Raw genomic sequence first — 17,945 nt, 5'->3', positions numbered from 1 at the left:
CCTGGCCCTCCTCTTTGGGACTGCCTCCACAGCCAGACTGATGCATACAGCAACCTCCACTTCAGCCCCAAGTGGCAGAAGTCACCTTGTCTGCCTGCCTGCCTGAAATTGAATACATTTGCTATCCAAGAAATCTATTTTAAAACAAATTTTACTCCCAGAGGGCAGAGATGAAAGACATTTGAATGCATGTTCTACTGGCTCTGAAGGCAAGTCCAAGGAGAAGTTCCGGATCATTCCGGACAGCAGGAGCATCGCGGGACGAGCACGCAGATTCTCAAGGTCATTTCTTGGACAGGGAGGGCAGTCATCTGAATAGTCAGGTGCTGGTGTATTTGAGTTCATTTACAATCAGTCACGGGTCTCCCCTCTGACGACATGGGCTGGAGTTGGGTTTGACGGGGCCCTTGTTGTCCCCCTCTCTCTAGGAGGAGCCAGAGCCTGCGATGGGAGTGTGGGGCCTGCGCGGTCTCACGAGCCCCCCCTTATTTTCAACCTGGAAGATGATGTTACGGAAGCTGTGCCTCTGGACACAGGCAGTGCGGAGTACCAGCGCGTGCTGCCCCAGGTCAGGGAGGTTCTTGCCGACGTCCTGCACGACATTGCTGGGGACAACGTCTCCAGAGCGGACTACACGCAGGACCCGGCGGCAGCTCCCTGCTGTGACCCCCACCAGCCTGCCTGCCGCTGCCAGACCGCCTCCCAGCCCGTGTTCCCAGGAGCAGGAGCGGCAGGAAGTGAAACGGCAAGTGCACATCCACCCTCTTTCTAGTGACGTACGCTTTATAAGTCTCGGGATTGGATTTCGGCGGGAAGCCACCACCTTGCATCCCCCACTGTCCCGTCTGCATGATGGCTTGGGAGGTCAGCTGCCAAGAGCTGTAACGGGGACCCTACGGGCTCAGAGACAAGCCCAGGGTCAAGGCCCGGCTTTTGAACTTGGGCCATGACTTACCCTGCCTTGTGAGCTGATTTTGAGGATTCAGTAAGGCAGCTCATGAAAGCGCCAGGCATAGTACCTGACACGTGAGGCAGGCACTTAATTCGTTTTTTTTTAACGCACCCAGTTTCACTCGTCATTTTAGTAGAGATTTGAGGCAACGCTTCTCCATCTTTAACACACATACGAATCACCGGGAGCTTGTGAATGGACCGATTCTGACCCGGGAGGTCTGGGTTGGGGCCTGACCACCTCCATCTCTAGGCCACCCTGGGGGTGCTTGGGTGACGTGGGTGTTGACTAGACAAAGTGAGCGGTTCCAGGTCTCCAAGCAGAAGAGCCCACATCAGGCCATGGCCCGACCCGCCACCCCAACCCCTTTAAAGGTCAAATGGCTGTGTTTTAAAGACTTGAGTTCTTCCTGCTTCCTAAAACCATGAAGAAATAAATTTTCAGAGCCTTAAAAATGCATTGCCATGATTTTATTATTAGTGTCCTAAATGGGACTCAAAGGTAGTACGTGATTTATTCCAATCACTGCCAAAAAAAAAAAGTACTTCGCCTGGTTAAAATAGTCTCTATGTACGTAACATACAAGAAGTACAATTCGAAGACATTTTCCTATAGATACATTTTTACACAGCATACATTGAAAAAGGATGCCGCTTTTAATACAAAATTCCGGCTATAGACCAATATGGTTAGTTAGCATTGACATTATGGCTGTAATATAGTTCCAATAGCAGGATGCGTACACGGCGTCTCCCGTACCCACTGGCAGCCGGGACTGAGGGGAGCTTGGTGAGCAGTGAGCCACGTCCTGTGGCTTAAGCAGGGGGCACCTGGGATTCCTGCCCCCACTCTGCGCCCACCATCGCACGCCATTCTTCCACCTTCCTGGTTTTCTCCAAAACCACCTGATGGGAGGGTGTCCTGATTTCTGAGGCGCGCTTCTCATCATGACTGCTTCGCTTTGCCCTTCTGACTTCCACGGCACAATATTATCTACCGAAATCAAAACAGAATGGCCTTACTCTCCCCAGGAAGAGGCGGCTGAGCAGGCTGCATCAGCAGCAGGTCTGTGCCTGCGGGGTGGGCAGGGGAGACTGGCACACAGGCCACAGGCAGCCACCCGTCTCACTCAGGCGCAGGCGAGGGTGGCACCGTTTCAGAACATATTGACTGTACAGAAAATATTTGCATGTGTATTGATATGTGTATGTGGGTGTGTTTTTTTAAAGGCTCATCTTGTAAACACAGGCTGCTAAATCACTGTTAAAAAGTCAGTAAACCGTTGGTCCCAGCCCCTTCCTCTCGCCCACTAGAGTAAGACTGGTGTGGGGCAGCACGCAGCCGTGAAGGTACCTGGTTACCGAAACGGAGGCTGCCCGTCCTCCTGAAAGGGGCTGTGTCTCTCTAAGGTACCAGAGGCGATGCATTCTCTCTTCTTTCATTTTTCCAGGGGCAAAGTAAACCCAAGGGGATGAGAGTGAGGTACCCACGGACGTGTCCGTGTGTATTTTTTAAAATGACCCATGTGCTCACGGCGTCCAGGCAGCCCGCATTCACGTCTACAGAGGGATTTTGCCCGAACTGAGACCAGGATCCTCTCACTGTCCTGGCAGTGTTTAAAGAATGTGGGTAGAGATGTGGATTCTGGACAGATATGTCTATCATAGGCAAAGAACAGAGGCAGAGAGAGGAAGGCGCCTCGAATCTCCAGCTGAATGTGATTGTGGGAGAGGCATGACCGGGATGGTCCATGTTGAGAGCGCATCCCGGCAGCCGCTCGTGTCTCTGGCCCTTGAGCGGGGAGATGGGGAACCGCCTGCTACTGTGTCAGTGTCTCATAGGAACAGGACCCGCTCCGCACCATCACCCAACACCTGCTGGCGTCTGACAGCCGATCTAGGGAACCTCGCTCAGTGGTCTCACTCAGGGGAGCCTGACAGAGTGTAAACCATCTTTCCCTCCTTAGGTAGTGCCCGGGCAGACAGGCCTCAGGGCCAGTTCTCAAGCGTCGCCATGGTTTTTGTTTTTACTCCAAACAAGTGCTCTGCCCCTGGACCTAATATTTTGTGCAGGTCTGACCTTTGGCAAAGGACCCCCTCCTGCATGCTGACATCCGAAGTACCTGGTTCTGTAAATACAAGGGGTGGCAAGGTCCACTCTGATGACAGTTAAGAACCTACTAACCTGTGTAGCAGTCACAGACTCTGACCAAAGTCACTGAAAGGGAACCTCAGTTTTATCCCCAACTGCACCTGACTTGCTCTGGTTCCCAGAAGATGCGACTTCGGGTAAATAACCACCAACTTTTGGGTGATGGGAAGAAAAAAAACCTTCACGGTTGGTGGGGCATGAGAACCCAAAGGCAAGGCACCTGGCACATCGGAGGCAGCAAGCCAGCAGAGGTTTTTAAATTTACAAAAATGAGTATTTTTAAGAACCATCGCTTTCCACCCCTAAACTACAGACCTTCCTTGTTGGCGCTGTCTCCGGGGGCCTGCCGACTGAGAGCCAGAGTGTCCATCTCACCCTGCAACCCCTGCCTCTGTGGGATCTCACACAGCCCTCCAGCCGTGCACTGGGGGTCCCACAACACCCCCCCATTTTTTAGTGACTGTGCTTACTAGGTTGTCCTTATGGGTCTATGCAAGCCAGAAGCCAGACCTGCACAACATCCTTTTGCAAAAGGAATGTCCACTGACAGAAAGTGCTGGTCAGGAGACAGCACTGCACACCAGGACCTAAGGGCCTGCAGCAGTGCCCAGCGGCATGGCTCTGACTCCGGGTCCCTTGGCCAGCTCCCCAAGTCTCAGCCCAAGCGCTGCCCTGTCTCTAACCGATTTCAGGTCCGCTATCTGGGCTGGCCTTGAACTGAAGCTCACAAGAGGCATCTATATGTTGCCTTAAATGGAAGCTTGAAGAATCAGAAGTGAAGGCGGCCACGGCCACCCAGGGAGAGGACCTGCTGTTAGTACAGGGGAGCTGGAAGCCAAGCCCAGCACCCAGCCAGCCCGTGGCCCTCGCTGCCAGGACAGGGAAGCAGGATGCTGGGACCCCGGGGAGCTGCGGGCTGCAGGGGGGGGGAGGGGTGTCTCTCCACACGGGCCGGCCGTGAGCGAACCAGGACTGTAGCTGTGCTGCTGAGGCTGGGTCTGCCCCGTCGGCCGGAGGGGGAGGGTCTGGCTCACCCGCCCAGAGCAGTGGCCCAGCCCTGTTAGGTCACCATCTTTTGTCCAGAGGCCGCAGCGTTCTGCAAAAGCGCCCTCAGGAGCCTCACCCAGCAGCCAAGATAGTGCTAAGGAAGCCAAGTCAAGGACTCCGCCCCGGAGGAGGTAACGATAGAGGCCACCAGACCACCTGGGTTAGTGTTTGTTACTCTGTGCTGCCGAGTGGAGCACCACCTGCGGGCTGAGACCAGCACGACCAGCCTCGGGCCTCTGGGTATTAGAGGAGGGTTAGCGCTACACTAGCCGATGGGGAAGGGCCTGCGCCTCCTGCCCCAGGCGGAGGTTCCCTCGAAGCACACGGACTGAGCCGCTCCCTTAAGGATTCCTAATGCTCACAGGGGGGAATTCATTCTCGTCATCAAGACACACTGGTCCCGTGGCAAACTCGTGTTCGGGAATAACCTCTCCGCGGAGCGCCCCGCCGTCCTCAGAGTAACCTGGAAACCAAGAAGGAGGCGTGAGAGAAGCCACGGGGTCTCCTCTTGCTCCACGACCCAGGGCAGGACCTCAGAAAACGGGGGGCCCGGGGACCAGGGAGTCCGCCATCCATGGTGGGGAGTCAGAATCCCCACCACGGATGGTCTCCGAGCCCGAGAGGCGGGCAGGCTCCTCTCACCACCTCCCACCCAGGCGCCTAAAACTTCCCAATGGTTTGCCAACTCTCAGAGGCCAAGGGTTAACTTGTTAGGGAAACGAGCCAGTGCCCGGCATGCCAGGTTCAGGTTGCTGCCTGTCGGGGCTCCTCCATGGCCTCTGTATGGTTGGGGAGAGCCTCCCTCCGCAGGTAACAGTGAAGGGGGGGCCCTGCTAGGCATGTCCCCACGACCAGCCGCTCACCTGGCACCGTGGAGGCGGAAGATGCGCTTGGTCTGGCTACTGTTGCTGCATAGGACTGAGGTAATGAAGGTCTGAGGTCATTTTCTGTATTCTCTTCCATGGTTCCTGAGCCAAGCAACCTAATGGCAGCAGTTAAGAGGGAGAAGTGCGATCGTCACGCACCCAGGAGCCCAGAGAGAAGCACCAGGAAGCTCACGCCCAGCCACTAGTTCCAGCCCCTCAGGGCCCTGCTGCTGGGTCAGTGCAGACACAGAAGGGACCTTGATGGCCAGGGTCAACCATGCGACTCACAATGACCCCTTCCTTTTTAGTGTTTAATAAGGGAGGACTGGCGCTCGGCCTTGCCCGGGTCACTAGGGTCACTCAGGCAAGGACTCGAAGACGGGCTCGCCAGGGGTGCTCCGGGGGGAGGGGCGTGGGCAGCTCAGTGTCCTGTCCACAGCCGGAGTGGGCCATCTTGTGCTGGGGTGTGGAAGTAACGAGAACTTTCTAGTTCCGTTCGGGAAATATTTTTGAGCCCCCATCACACACGAGGAGGGAGACGGTTGGGTGTCATTCACTTTCCCAGAAGCACACAGCATGGTGAGCTTGACACTCGGCCTGACACTGAGCCCTACTCGGAGGAGGCGCCCCCTAGAGGTGTGCGCCGGGATTGCCGGTGAAGGAGAAAGGAAAGCGAGAGCACCGAAGATCAATCTCCTCACTGCTCCTGGCCCAGTGGTGGTGACTCTACACAACCGGCTGAAAACTAGCAGCCCCACCTGTGAGTCTTGATCAAGACACACTCTCCTCCGTCCTGAGGGTCCAGGTTGTAGATGTAAAGGTGTCCGTCGGAGGATGCGACCAACAGCCTTGGCAGTTTCTGGATCCTAAGAGCCAAGCGAAACGCGTGGTTACAACAAAGGTGGGTCACGGCCGGCCTCCGACGACCAGGCCTCGCTCCCCCTGACCGCCGCCAACTTCTGCCACCAACAAACCCTTAGCCCACTGGGCCCGGGTTCTGGGTATCCGGCTGTTTTCTTTGCATCCCGACCTAGTGATCCACCCTGAGGGTTAATTCTTGTCTTTGACCATAATCGTGTGGGAGAGACAAAATGACGTGTGTCCACACAATTACTCCAGGAAGAGCTGTTGCAAAAACAAACATAACACGAGCTTACCTGAACGGGATGGCGCCTCTACCTCTAACAGTGACAGAAAGAACAGTGGAAAGTTGGCTGCCTCTTTGCCGGCTCGTGTTAGGGAATTTTTAAAATGTTTAACGCCTTTAAACTTCTTAGGGAAAACAGCTGTCAACCCCGTCGGTGTCTAGGCCTTTTTACATAAGTACGTAAACACGGACACTGTTTTCGGGACAGTGTCCCCATAAATTCCCTGGCCAGCGTCCAGCTGCCCCCGAGAACGCGTTATAACCAGGCAGCTGACGCGAAGCTGCAGGGTTTTGATTTTGCTCACCCTTCCTCCTGGCCTTCTTATCTTTTCTTTTTCATTTTATTTTTTTCCTGTGCGTGTGTGTTTGGGGACATGACTGTGTAGCGGCGTTGAGGGTGGGGGTGCCCTACGTACGTGGAGAGGGTGCAGATGTTCTTCTGTCCGGAGAAAGTCAGACGCCCGGTGGCGAAGGCCCTGTCCTGGTTCATCATGTCTGACACCTGGGCGGGGAGGTAGGTGGAAGCTGCCATGAACATCTTTCCCATGTAGCCGCTCCAGGTCGAAGGCTCCTCGGGGCGGCTGGGGGAGCAACACACAGGCACGGGCGCGATGAGCCGGAGCTGCAGGCACCAGCATCCATGCGACAACCCACACCCCCACGCGCGGGGAGCGGCCCTCACCCTCGCCCTCGCCACGGGAGGAGGAAACCGCCTCAGCGTGATGTCCTGCCCACCCAGCACAGCCCGGGACACCGTGTCCTGGCCATGCCGAAAGGGCAGCAAGCGCCCACTGTCCCTCGGAAGGGCCATTACAAAGCTCTTAACAGGTTCCCAGTGTTACGTTTTCCTACATTAAAAACGTTGCATCTGGTGATTCGTCTGATTTCTAGGTTCCTGAAAGGGGTGAGGGGAGATGGGATCGCCCTCTGGACTCTGTAAACAGGCTCAAGCCTGCCCTGCAAGCTCTGTGTGCGGCCTCGGGGCCAGATGAGTGGGAAGCAAACCTCTGGGCCAGACGGTTGGGCGGTGTTTGATTACAGCCCGGAGCGCCCAGTGCCCGGAGCTTCACTGGGGTGCAGACCATTCGGAGGGACCTGGTGCACCCCCTGCAGTCGCCAGAGGGGTGACTGCTCTGCTGCTGAGGCAGGTGAGTGTGGACGGCTCACAGGCACCTGTCTCGGCTCCGGCTCCTCACAGTGAGCAGCAGGGACCAGGGTGGCCACACCTGCTCCGAGGTGCTTGTCTGGGGACCAGATCCAGGTGGGAAACACGCATCACGGCTCTGGGGTCTATTTCTCACTCTGTTCCCGGCTGGCGGACCCCCTGTTCTCATCTGAAAGCGCCGGCCCTCCTGGGCGCACTGCTGTCATCCCGGCTCCACGCTCTCCCTGGAGGCCTGTGCTCAGGGTTGGGATTCACCAAGAGCTATCGTGTCCAGGTTCTGCATTCATGGTGGAGACACAGCCCAGGAAAATGACAATAAGACAGCACGAGCAGTTACTGTCAGGTGCCAATGAAACACCTCCCGCCCGCCTTGCAGGGAGACGGTGGGACCGCGGGAGGAATGTGTGAGGTGCTCTCTAAACGGAAATGCAGCTCTTGGTGCAATCTGTGACTCTTCTGTGCGGTCCCCTGCTAGTCTCTCTGCCAGTTCATCCTCTATCTTCTCAATGGACCGGTCTCCTCCATACGCTCCTGGACACATGGCACTCCCTCCTCAGGCACCTTTATTCCCAGAGGCCACCACTCCAGAGCCACCTCAGTCACACCAGCCTCAGAGGCGCCATCTAATGAAACAGCTGTGCTGTGTGCCAGGCGCTGTGCTAGGCCCTGTGCATGCTTCCCCTGCTCAGCTATCCCAGCGAGGTGACGTGATTATCCCTGTGGTGCAAACTGGAGAAGTGGGAACTGAGCGGAGGAGGGACTCTCTGCCTCTCTCTCCTCTCTGGTCCTGGAGTGGCTACGGCCGGTGCCATTACCGCTGACGCCATCACCTGCTTTCTGAATGGGACTGAGCTGATGCTAACCCTTTGTGTTTCAATTTCCCTTCATGACATTTAAAAGAAGTGTCAGGAGACCCAAGGTGTCCCACATCCCCCGAGGAAGGTGCGAGCCATCTACCCAGCTACTGGAGCGGGATCTTGACCTTGGGAGGCAGGCTGGGCAAGGTTACACTGCCACGCACGGTGGCTGGGTGGGAGAACTCCTCACAGCTGTGGTGCTTTTGAGTGTAAACGTCCGCAGGAGAGGACACGGGCACACATGGCACTTAGCCTGTGAATTCACGCTCACGCGACGGCAGGCAGAGTGTCTAGCAGTGGCCCCGAGACTCTGCCCCTGGCCCCCCGGCCCCTGCACCTGATGGTGCTGAGAGAGGGCCCAGCTGGCTGCAGGGAGGGAGATCACCCACCTGGGCTCAATCGAATCACGTGCACCCTTAAAGCACAGAGCTTTCTCGAGTGCTGCAGGGAAGGCAGGCAGAGGGGGAGCCGGGGAAAGCCAAAGCCCGAGAAGGAAGCAACACGGATGAGTCTGGGAGGACTTTCAGCTCCAGATGCGAACGCGGCCGGCTGCCACTGGGATGTCTGCCTCCTGAGACCTCGACAGAGCCCCCAGCCTCGACGACCGACCTACAGAACCGTGAGGTACGCCCGCTGGCCGTTTTATGTTTGTGGTACTTTGTTATAGCGATCATAGGGCATGAATACACACAGCCCCGGCTGCAATCTAGCACATGCTCTCTACTGCCGACCTCACCCACACCTGCCATCGCACACATGGGCACTGACGGCTCGCCTCGCACTCCGGGATGGGTAATGGCAAGGACTGTATTACTAGATTTAGAGCAACTTAAAATATCAGCCTGCTCTATCTGGTCAAACATTCAGTCACTAGTAACTCACCCCTACTGCCTGGGCAGGGCCAGGCCAAATGATTCCGGGTGCAGGGCCTTACATGACCCACGGGCCGAACGTTCCCCACCCCTGCGGTCAAGGAGCTCATTTAATCCTTACCACAGGCCTCAGGTGTGTAGACCATGCATCTGCACCCCAGTCCAGAAAGGTTAAATGACCGCCCCAGCTGGAGGGCCCCTGGACATTGCCTCCATGCATCACACACCGAGCCTTGGCTCGCACACCCTCGCCACTCTGAGAAGCCATGACAATGAGGTCAAGGTTGTGGCTTTCAGAGAGAGAGGGAATCGCATGTGCTGTCTGTGGCCGCCAGCACAGGGTCCTCGGGGCCCCATCCTTCCGCCGAATGAGTGTGTGACGCCTGACGCCGAGCTTACCTGCTGGCGAGGTGCTCCAGCTTGAAGATGTGCACGGTCTCGGTGTTGCTGGAGGCGCAGAGGAACTGTGAGTCCATGCTGAAGGCCAGGGAGCTGATGGTCACATACCTAGAAGGCAGAACAGCGTGGGGACCGGTGAGCCCGGAAAAATCAGCTTTGTAGGAGAACCACGTGTTCCCCAAGTCTGGGCGTTCTAACATCTCGTCGGCGTCAGGCATTCGTTAGAAATTGATGTTGGAAAGGTTCCTAGAGGGTCACGGTCTCAGGCAGGAAGGAACAGGGGCTGCTCCTTGCGGTCACCGCGGAGGTTTCCAGCTGCTCTCTGCACCAACTAGCAAGCCCTACAGCCAGCGGGACCCAGACCGTCACACCTTCCTATGTCCACAGAAGGGGATCAGAAATTGCTTTTGGCCCGAACCAGTTTGGCTCAGTGAATACAGCGTATATTTTTTTTTTTTTTAAGAAATTGCTTTTGGATTGTGACTCCCTTGCTCTCTTGTTTCTCCTTTGCTGGCCACCCGGCGACACCCACCGAGGACTCCTGGGGCTGACCCCCTGTGTTAAAACGGCATCTTCACTCTCCGGAGTACTAAGCAGTGAGCGGGCCTCTAGGTCAGTTACCTGAGAGAGCACAGTTCTGCCCCGTCTGGGGCACAGAGAGACGGGCACAGGTCTGCCCCGCCCGCCTCTCCCCAGATGGCTGCCAGCCATCCACTGCAGAACTCTGTGGGCACTTTAAAGTGGGTTTCACAGTGAGCACACACCTTTTCATTCCTCTCCGAAACTCGTAGAGCTTTTGCCCTTCAGGTACGGAGAATACCCGGATGACCGTGCCCTGGAAAAGAAAGCGGGTGGACGTTTCAGACCGTTCATGGCTTCGCACAGACACGTCTCTTTAGAAGACGTGTTTTTATTGGCGCTGAACATCTGTCCCCGAGAGGAAGCACAGAGTGCTGGGCGGGGAGGCCTGTTTGCATATGTGCCATAGAAGCAATTCTCAGGGCGTCTGTCTCCCTCTTCCCTCCCACCCCAGCCCAGGGCTCGGCGTGTGTTCACTCAAAGGGCTCTGGCTTCCTGGAATGGTCAGTCTCTGCCAGTCACGACAGACCTATTCTTCGTGGCATTTGGAAATTCAACTTGCTCACACTCCCTGATTATTCCCGTCAGAAGAGCTCAATCTGCTAACCAGCAAAGCATTTCGTTTATACCACATCAATGAGAGGCAGCCTCTGTCTGTACCTGTGATGGGCACACCCACTTCTCAGTAAGACAGCAAGTTTTGGTGCAAAGTATCTTGCATCTTGCATAGTGCAGGCCTCTGCACTAGTGAGTTAACAGAGGCATCAGTATGCCACACCATGCCTGATAGGCTGCTTCTGAAGTGAATTCTGGGCGGGCCCAGAGGCCCGCCAGGCCTGGTGTCGCCAGACACGTGTCATCACTCACCACCCAGGGGGAGAGCCGGTAAAGACGCTTAGCGCACTCACTTTCTCAGAAGCGCTCGCCAGCTTGGAGCCCGAGGCGTTGAAGGTGATGGCGGCCAGCGTCCCCTCGTGGGCCGCAATCGTGCAGACCGTTTTCTGTTGGTGAAAAGGAACAACGGGTATCGATGCCGGGAAAGAGGGACGATGGATTGCCCCTCCCTGCTTCCTCTTCCCCTCCGAGACACCCTCCCTCACTTGCCAGTTGCCTGTCTCTCTTTCCAGCAGACCTTTCACATGGCAGCTGACCATGTGCTCTAGTGTATCAGACTCTGCCTCAGGGCCACTCGTCTCTATCCCTTGTCCTGCCCTCGGGAAGATGGACAGCCAACGGTGCCCGGTGTGGGGTGATGGCACAGTCGCGGCCCTCCCCAGTGCATCTTCAGGGGGCTTCCCCGGCAGTGCTGCCCCGCTCTGTGAAGCGCGGCAAGCGGAGGACAGGAAGTGTGCTGCATGACACCGCCAAACCCCCAGCGGGCCCCCAGCTGGCAGGTGGATTCCCCGGCGCTGCAGCTGTCTGCCTGGGCCTGGCACGCTGCCTCCTGGCTATGCTGATGGCTCAGGGGCAAATATCACTGCTTTCTCCACACCCAAGCGCTGTGGCCAGAACAAACTCCCCCACTGTTGCTTCAGCCTCTGCACCTCCTCACTGCGACAGAGCCCGCTCATCACCTGCCACTGACCGCAGAGCCACACAGGTGGGCGGGGTCAGCCGGGTCCCTGCCAACTTACCAGGGAGTGTCCGTCATAAAGCACAATCTCGCCTGTAGTCAGGCTTCCAGGATAAGCCACGTAAGAGTTGGAATGGTTGATAGAGAGGGCACACAGACCTGCCAGAGAACAAACAGAGATGAAACAGCCAGTGTCCAGAGAGCACTTACCTGCAAAGGCTCTGAAAACAGCGCACCTACACCGCCACCTCCTGGTGAGGGGAGGAACGGTGTGGAAGGCATGACCTGCCCGCTCTAGCTCCCTGCAGCCCCCTGGCCTTTCACTCTTGGCCCGGGCCTGACAAGGGACCACTCGGACCTTGCCAGTTTTGCTCTGGGAACCCAATTTCCCATCTCATCTGGGTTCTTTGCAATCCAAAATGCAATTTCAACATCAGCTTGCCCAGTAGAAGGAACTTTGGTCTTGTGAAACAGGGAGGGAAGACCAGGACACCAGGTTGGTTTGCATGTGTGTTCCCAGAGGGGTGGTGAGCGGAAAGGAGGTGAAGATCGGACAGTGCAACCCTAGAGGGACTTGAGTACCATTGCAGAGTTCAGATCGTATAAATGTGTCCAGTACGTCCTGAAGGTTTCTGAGTACATGTGCTTAAAAAAAGCAGAGTTAATCAGAACCAGAACGAGACACCACTTCACACCCACCAGGACAGCTATTATAAAAAAGACAGCTAATTGCAGCCCTCACACTGTCGCTGGGAAGGTCACGTGGGCCAGTGCTGGGGAGACAGCCTGGCTGTTCCTCAAAAGAATAAACACCGAGTTACCATCTAACCAAAAACCCCACTCCTGGACATGTCCCCAGGAGAAATGAAAACACAGAGCCACAGAGAATCTTGTATATAGATGTTCACGGCAACATTCTTCATAACAGTCAAAAAGTAGAAACAGCCCAAATGTCTTATCAACTGATGAATGGATGAAATGTGGTATATTTTTACAATGGAGTATTACCTATATATGTAAAAGCCTAAGCGACCGGTTGACCAGTCACTATGATGCACACTGACCACCAGGGGACAGACGCTCAACACACAGGATCAAGCTTCCTCCTGTCTGGATTGGGCCTGCAGGGATCAGGCCGAAACTGGCTATCCAACATCTCCCAAGGGGTCCCGGATTGCGAGAGGGCACAGGCCAGGCCGAGGGACCCCACCGATGCATGAATCTGTGCACTGGGCCTCTAGTTGATTAATAAAGAGAAATTAAATGAAAATATATATATTTATGTGTGTGTGTGTGTATGTATTCTCCAATATGGATGAACACTGAAAATATTATGCTAAGTGAAAGAAGCCTGTCACAAAAGACCACATATTGTATCATTCCACTACTATGAAATGTCCAGAAGAGATAAATCTAGAGACAGAAAGTACATTAGGGTTGCCTAGGTCTGGAGGTATGGGGGCTGATGGCTAAGAGGTATGTTCTGTTTTTTTTCGGGGAAGGGATAAAATGCTCTAAAATCGATTGCCCTGGTGGTCATACAGCTCTTTGAATATACTGAAAGCTACTGAATTGTGTACTGTAAATGGGTGAATCATATGGCATGCCAATTATATTGCAATAAGTTGTTAGGGAAAAAGACAGGCAGTGTTTTAAGAATATCTATCTGGCAGAGACAGATGGAGGATGTGAGTTCAAGATCCAGGTCTGCCAAAATAATGATTCAGGATTTGTATATATTGCAAAATAATCACAAGTCTAGTTAATATCTGTCAACATACAGTTACAATTTTTTTCTTGCTAGCAGAACTTTTAAGATCTAATCTCTTAGCAACTTTCAAATATGCAACACGGTATTATTCACTGTGGTCACCGTGCTGCATATTCCCAGGACATATTTTATAACTGGAAGTTTGTACCTGTTGACCCCTTCAACCATTTTGGTCCCCACCCCTCACTTCCCTCCTCCGGCAACCACTAATCTGCTCTTTGTATCTATGAAGTCATTTTTTAAATTCCACATATAAGAGATCCTACGATTTTTGCGATATTTGTCCTTGTCTGCCTGACATCTTTCACTTGGCATAATACCCTCACGGCCCATCCGTGTTGTCACAATGGTAAGACTTCATCCTTTTTATGGCTGAATAGATTCCATTGTACATACACACCGCATTTCCTTTATCAGTTCATCCGCTGTTGGACACTTAGGTTGTTTCCAGATCTTGACTATTGGGAACAACACTGCGATTAACATGGGGGGTGCAGCTGTCTCTGTGGGAGGCGATTTCATTTGCTCAGGCTGTATTCCCAGCCGTGCGACAGCTGGATCGCATGGTAGTTCTACCTACTTTCAGCTGTTTGAGAAAGCTCCCTACTCCTTTTCACAGCGGCTGTACCACTGACATTCTCAACAACAGGGCCCAGGGCTCCCTTTCCTCCGCGTCCTCAGCACGCTTGTTACTTGTGCCTTTTTGAATAAGCCATTCCTACAGGTGCCTTCAGAGTTCTGTGTTCAAATGTGAGTGTCTCAGAAAGGAAGAAAGGCTTCAACGCCTTCAGCTAACATGGCACTTCCTGTGTTCCTGGAGGAGAATGAGATGACCCTAGATCAGCCGTGGGCAAACTACAGCCCGTGGGCTGGATCCGGCCCGTTTGGCTGTTCTATCTGACCCGCGGAGCCGAAAGAGCGAAGGGTTCTCTTGTTCTCCCCTCCTCTCCTTCACCAGCAGCAGTGTTAACATGTATTAGTTCACACAAACACTCCATCCACGCTTTTGTTCCGGCCCTCCGGTCCAGTTTAAGAACCCACTGTGGCCCTCGAGTCAAAAAGTTTGCCCACCCCTGCCCTAGATTCTAACAAGAAAGGGGCGGAGGGGAACGGCTAGGGCAGGTGCATGCTGGCACATGCCCACGTGTTTGACAGCTGGGCTCTGGACTTGCACCCTCCAACCCACCTGCCTGAAGCCAAAGGGTCCTGCACGCCAACCCTCGCACACGAAACCAAGGCCCCCACAAATGCTTTGCATGAGTTCCTTCGATGGCCTGGGGTCCAACCAGCTGTGAGAATGTATCTTTATTTCCTGCGAAGCCCCTAAGGAAAGCGCGAAGTCTTCTGCTTCTGTCACAGGTGCCGCACAAAGCCTTTTAAGGGAGGAAACAAGCCTTTCCTTTGATATTATTTTACAACAGAAAAGTGATCAATTTGCAGAGCTGAGAAAATATGAAGAGGAAATCAGCCACCATTCTAAAACGCAGAGGTTTTTCACTGTTCTCAACATTTGAGCACATTTCCTTCCATAGGAGCGAGGTTTGGATGTTTGACACTTGACACACATTTTCACAAGTCACTGTCAGCTATGATTTCACCGCAGCGGGGTGGCTGTCATCCCTCCACAGCTGGAAGAGACGGGCCTGCTATCAATTGAAGAGCCGATGGCATCATCCGCTGGATGACAGGGAAGTCCTGTGATTTTAAGCCATCGGCGTCCCGGGATTCACAGTATGACATGTCAAACTTCAAGCAAGTTGACGGTGATTTATGACATGCAGTTCCCTCTGGGCTGACTTGTGGCCCAGAACATGCCTTCCTGTTTTCAGACTCGGAAAGGAATCTGTGCTTGCAAATGAGAGCCAGCTCCCCGCGTGCAGCACCTCTTCCAGAGAGGGCTCACTGGACGATACCCACGGCTTCGTTCTGTTAGACACACTGTGGGGGGAGTAGACTGTCCCCTCGGTACCCCGTACACGGTTGTGAGGTCCACGGCACAGCCGAGTCCGTGGCTTGCAGACCTGTCCAGAGATTTCTACCCTCCACAGCTCGGCACACAGACTGCTGTGCTCGCAGGAAATTAGCTTCGAGCCCCATCTGGCCTAACTCTTTAGAGGAAGCAGCCTGCAATCTCTGACACAACAGGAGCGGGCATGACACAAACACAGACGAAGAGGGAGGAAATTTACAGCCACACAGATGCTGAGCGCAGAGCAGTGGGAGGACTCGGTGTGTGCCACTGATTCGTGGTTCACGTGGGCAGCATGCGTGTAGAATGTGTGCTGGAGCCACGGGCAGCATGCGTGCGGGATGTGTGCTCGAGCCATGAGACACAGTTCTGTCTGCCTTGTGGACTCACGAAGGGTTTATAAAGATCAGAGCCAGTGTCTCCATCGTTAGTGTTGTTCAGAAAATCTATTAGAGAATGAGCAAATGGAGGAGGCCACTGGCCTCAGGATTTTACGGTCGTGGTTCTGAAGGCTCAGAGGCAGCCGATGGTTCTGGATTGGGGAGCAGTCATGTCATGCGATGCCGGGGTGCCCCGGCTTTCACTCCCTGCCCCCAGTTAATCCTCCGAGTAATTCTGGGGGGGCGATCATTATCATCTCCATTTTATTAAAGTGGTTGTTGAGAGGAAAAGTATAAATTTCAGGATTTGAAAAACTGGACATTCTCTCCAAAAGATGGCAAAGGTGTAATAAGACACACTGTGGCCTGGCCAGCGTGGCTCAGTGGTTGAGCATCAACCTATGAACCAAGAGGGTTTGATTCCCACTCAGGGCACATGCCTGGGTTGCAGGCTCAATTCCCAGTGTGGGGTGTGCAGGAGGCAGCCCAACAATGATTATCCCTCATCATGGATGTTTCTATCTCTTGCTCCCTCTTTCTTCCTCTGTGAAATCAATAAAAATATATTATAAAAAAAGACAAAGACACACTGTGGTTATTCAACCTGACCCTGGTCTTTCAGAAGGAAATGCTAGAACATTGCACTTCACAAACTCAAACTGGGAAACTTACTCAACAGCGTCCCATCCTGAGAAGTTTGGGAAGTGCAATGTGGAGATTTCTCTGTAACATAACAGAACATATTCTTTGCGGTTCGGCTTGTCTCTCTCCTAGTCACGTAGACACACCAAGTCAAAACCTGCTCTTAATTATTACGCCTACTCTGTGCTGAGCAACCACAGCAAATAATTAGGGGTAAACACCTCTCCGTACCAGATGCACGGAATCTCCCACGCGTCTACCTCAAACGCCCTGACACATTTGCTGAGAATGGGCCCAGATGAAAGGAGTTTCAGGGGGTGGAGTTTCGTGAGGGCCACAAAGCCTCTTGCAGGGCGCACAGCCTGATGTACTTGAACCTGCCCCCATGAAAACACAGCCTCGGGGTAAACACCATGAAGATTTATAAAGCAAAACAACTGCTTCAGGTTCTCAAGATAGAGAAAGGGGCACCTGGACACGAGAGGAGGGGGCACCTGTCTTGTTCGGGAGCTCACCTGTTGGGTTTGCAGGAACATCCAGGATGGTCTTCAGCAGCTTCATGTCTTTGATGTTGTGGATGTAAATGGATTCCTCCAGGCACACGAGCAGCCTCTGTAACCACACAGACGCATCACTGCATCGAAAGGGGACCAAGACAATCGAAACCATTCACTTTTCCTTAAGTCCTGACTTGATCCCAAGTCTAACAGAGGAAAACCCGGGATGATGGACTTGAAGATGATGTTTATGTATGCACACATGCACATGCACACACATGTATACACCAAACTTTTTAGTCTGGTGTAGTCCTATTTGTTTATTTTGTTTCCTTTGTCCAAGGTAATATATCAGAAAAAATATTGCTATGACAAATGTCTGAGATTTCACTGCCTATGTTTTCTCCTAGGAGTTTTAGGGTTTCGAGTCTAACATTTGAGTCTTTAATCTATTTTGAGTTTATTCTTGTGTATGGTATAAGAAGGTCATGCACTTAACTGTCCAATTTTCCCAGCACCATTTATTGAATAGACTATCTTTACCCCATTGTATGTTTTTGTCTCCTTTGTCAAACATTAATTGTCCTTAAAGGCGTGGATTTATTTCTGGGCTCTCTACTCTCTTCCATTGATCTATATGTCAGTTTTTGTGCCAGTGCTATGATGTTTTGATTACCATGGCCTTGACTTATATAGTTTGATATCAGGTACAGTGATTCCTCAAACTTTGTTCTTCTTTATCAAGATTGCTGTGGCTGTTTGGGATCTTTTGTGGTTCTATATAAATTTTTGGGATATTTGTCTAGTTCTGTGAAATATGCCATTGGTATCTTGAAAGGAATGACATTGATCTATAGATTGCTTTGAGTGGTATTGACATTTTAACGATAGTCTTTCTATCTATGAACATGGTATATGCTTCCACTTATATCTTCAATTTTTTTTTCTTCAGTGTCTTATTTTTAAATTAAATCTTTACTGTTGAAAGTATTACGTATGTCTTCTCTACCCTCCCCGCCATTGACCTCTTATAGCTCACCCCTATCCTCTGCCATAGGCCTTCCCCAATCTATTGTCT

At 53.1% G+C, this 17,945-nt stretch overlaps 2 protein-coding genes across 3 annotated transcripts in view; one reads left to right on the top strand and one right to left on the bottom strand.

The window, feature by feature from the left end:
• Positions 1-1,493, top strand: part of ARSG (arylsulfatase G) — a 92,563-nt gene extending 91,070 nt beyond the window's left edge. Inside the window, exon 11 of one of the 2 annotated variants that reach the window (XM_006776662.2) lies at positions 429-1,493. In XM_006776662.2, the coding sequence (XP_006776725.1) occupies positions 429-950 (522 nt within the window). In that variant the 3' untranslated portion in view covers positions 951-1,493. The remainder of the gene's footprint in view (positions 1-428) is intronic. The other variant, XM_006776663.2, reaches the window with a different exon arrangement.
• Positions 1,408-17,945, bottom strand: part of WIPI1 (WD repeat domain, phosphoinositide interacting 1) — a 27,203-nt gene continuing 10,665 nt past the window's right edge. The window contains exons 4-13 of the mRNA XM_006776659.2: positions 16,886-16,982; positions 11,670-11,767; positions 10,944-11,036; positions 10,221-10,291; positions 9,457-9,564; positions 6,580-6,744; positions 5,775-5,882; positions 5,014-5,132; positions 4,513-4,613; positions 1,408-1,945 (exon numbers count right to left, since the gene is read on the bottom strand). Of these exons, the coding sequence (XP_006776722.1) occupies positions 1,898-1,945; positions 4,513-4,613; positions 5,014-5,132; positions 5,775-5,882; positions 6,580-6,744; positions 9,457-9,564; positions 10,221-10,291; positions 10,944-11,036; positions 11,670-11,767; positions 16,886-16,982 (1,008 nt within the window). The 3' untranslated portion in view covers positions 1,408-1,897. The remainder of the gene's footprint in view (positions 1,946-4,512; positions 4,614-5,013; positions 5,133-5,774; positions 5,883-6,579; positions 6,745-9,456; positions 9,565-10,220; positions 10,292-10,943; positions 11,037-11,669; positions 11,768-16,885; positions 16,983-17,945) is intronic.

Source organism: Myotis davidii, unplaced genomic scaffold (genome assembly GCF_000327345.1).
Source record: "Myotis davidii unplaced genomic scaffold, ASM32734v1 scaffold69, whole genome shotgun sequence".
In the NCBI taxonomy this organism is placed as follows: domain Eukaryota; kingdom Metazoa; phylum Chordata; class Mammalia; order Chiroptera; family Vespertilionidae; genus Myotis; species Myotis davidii.
The sequence above is the reverse complement of the archived record's forward strand: the minus strand, read 5'-3'. Positions and strand labels throughout refer to the sequence as shown.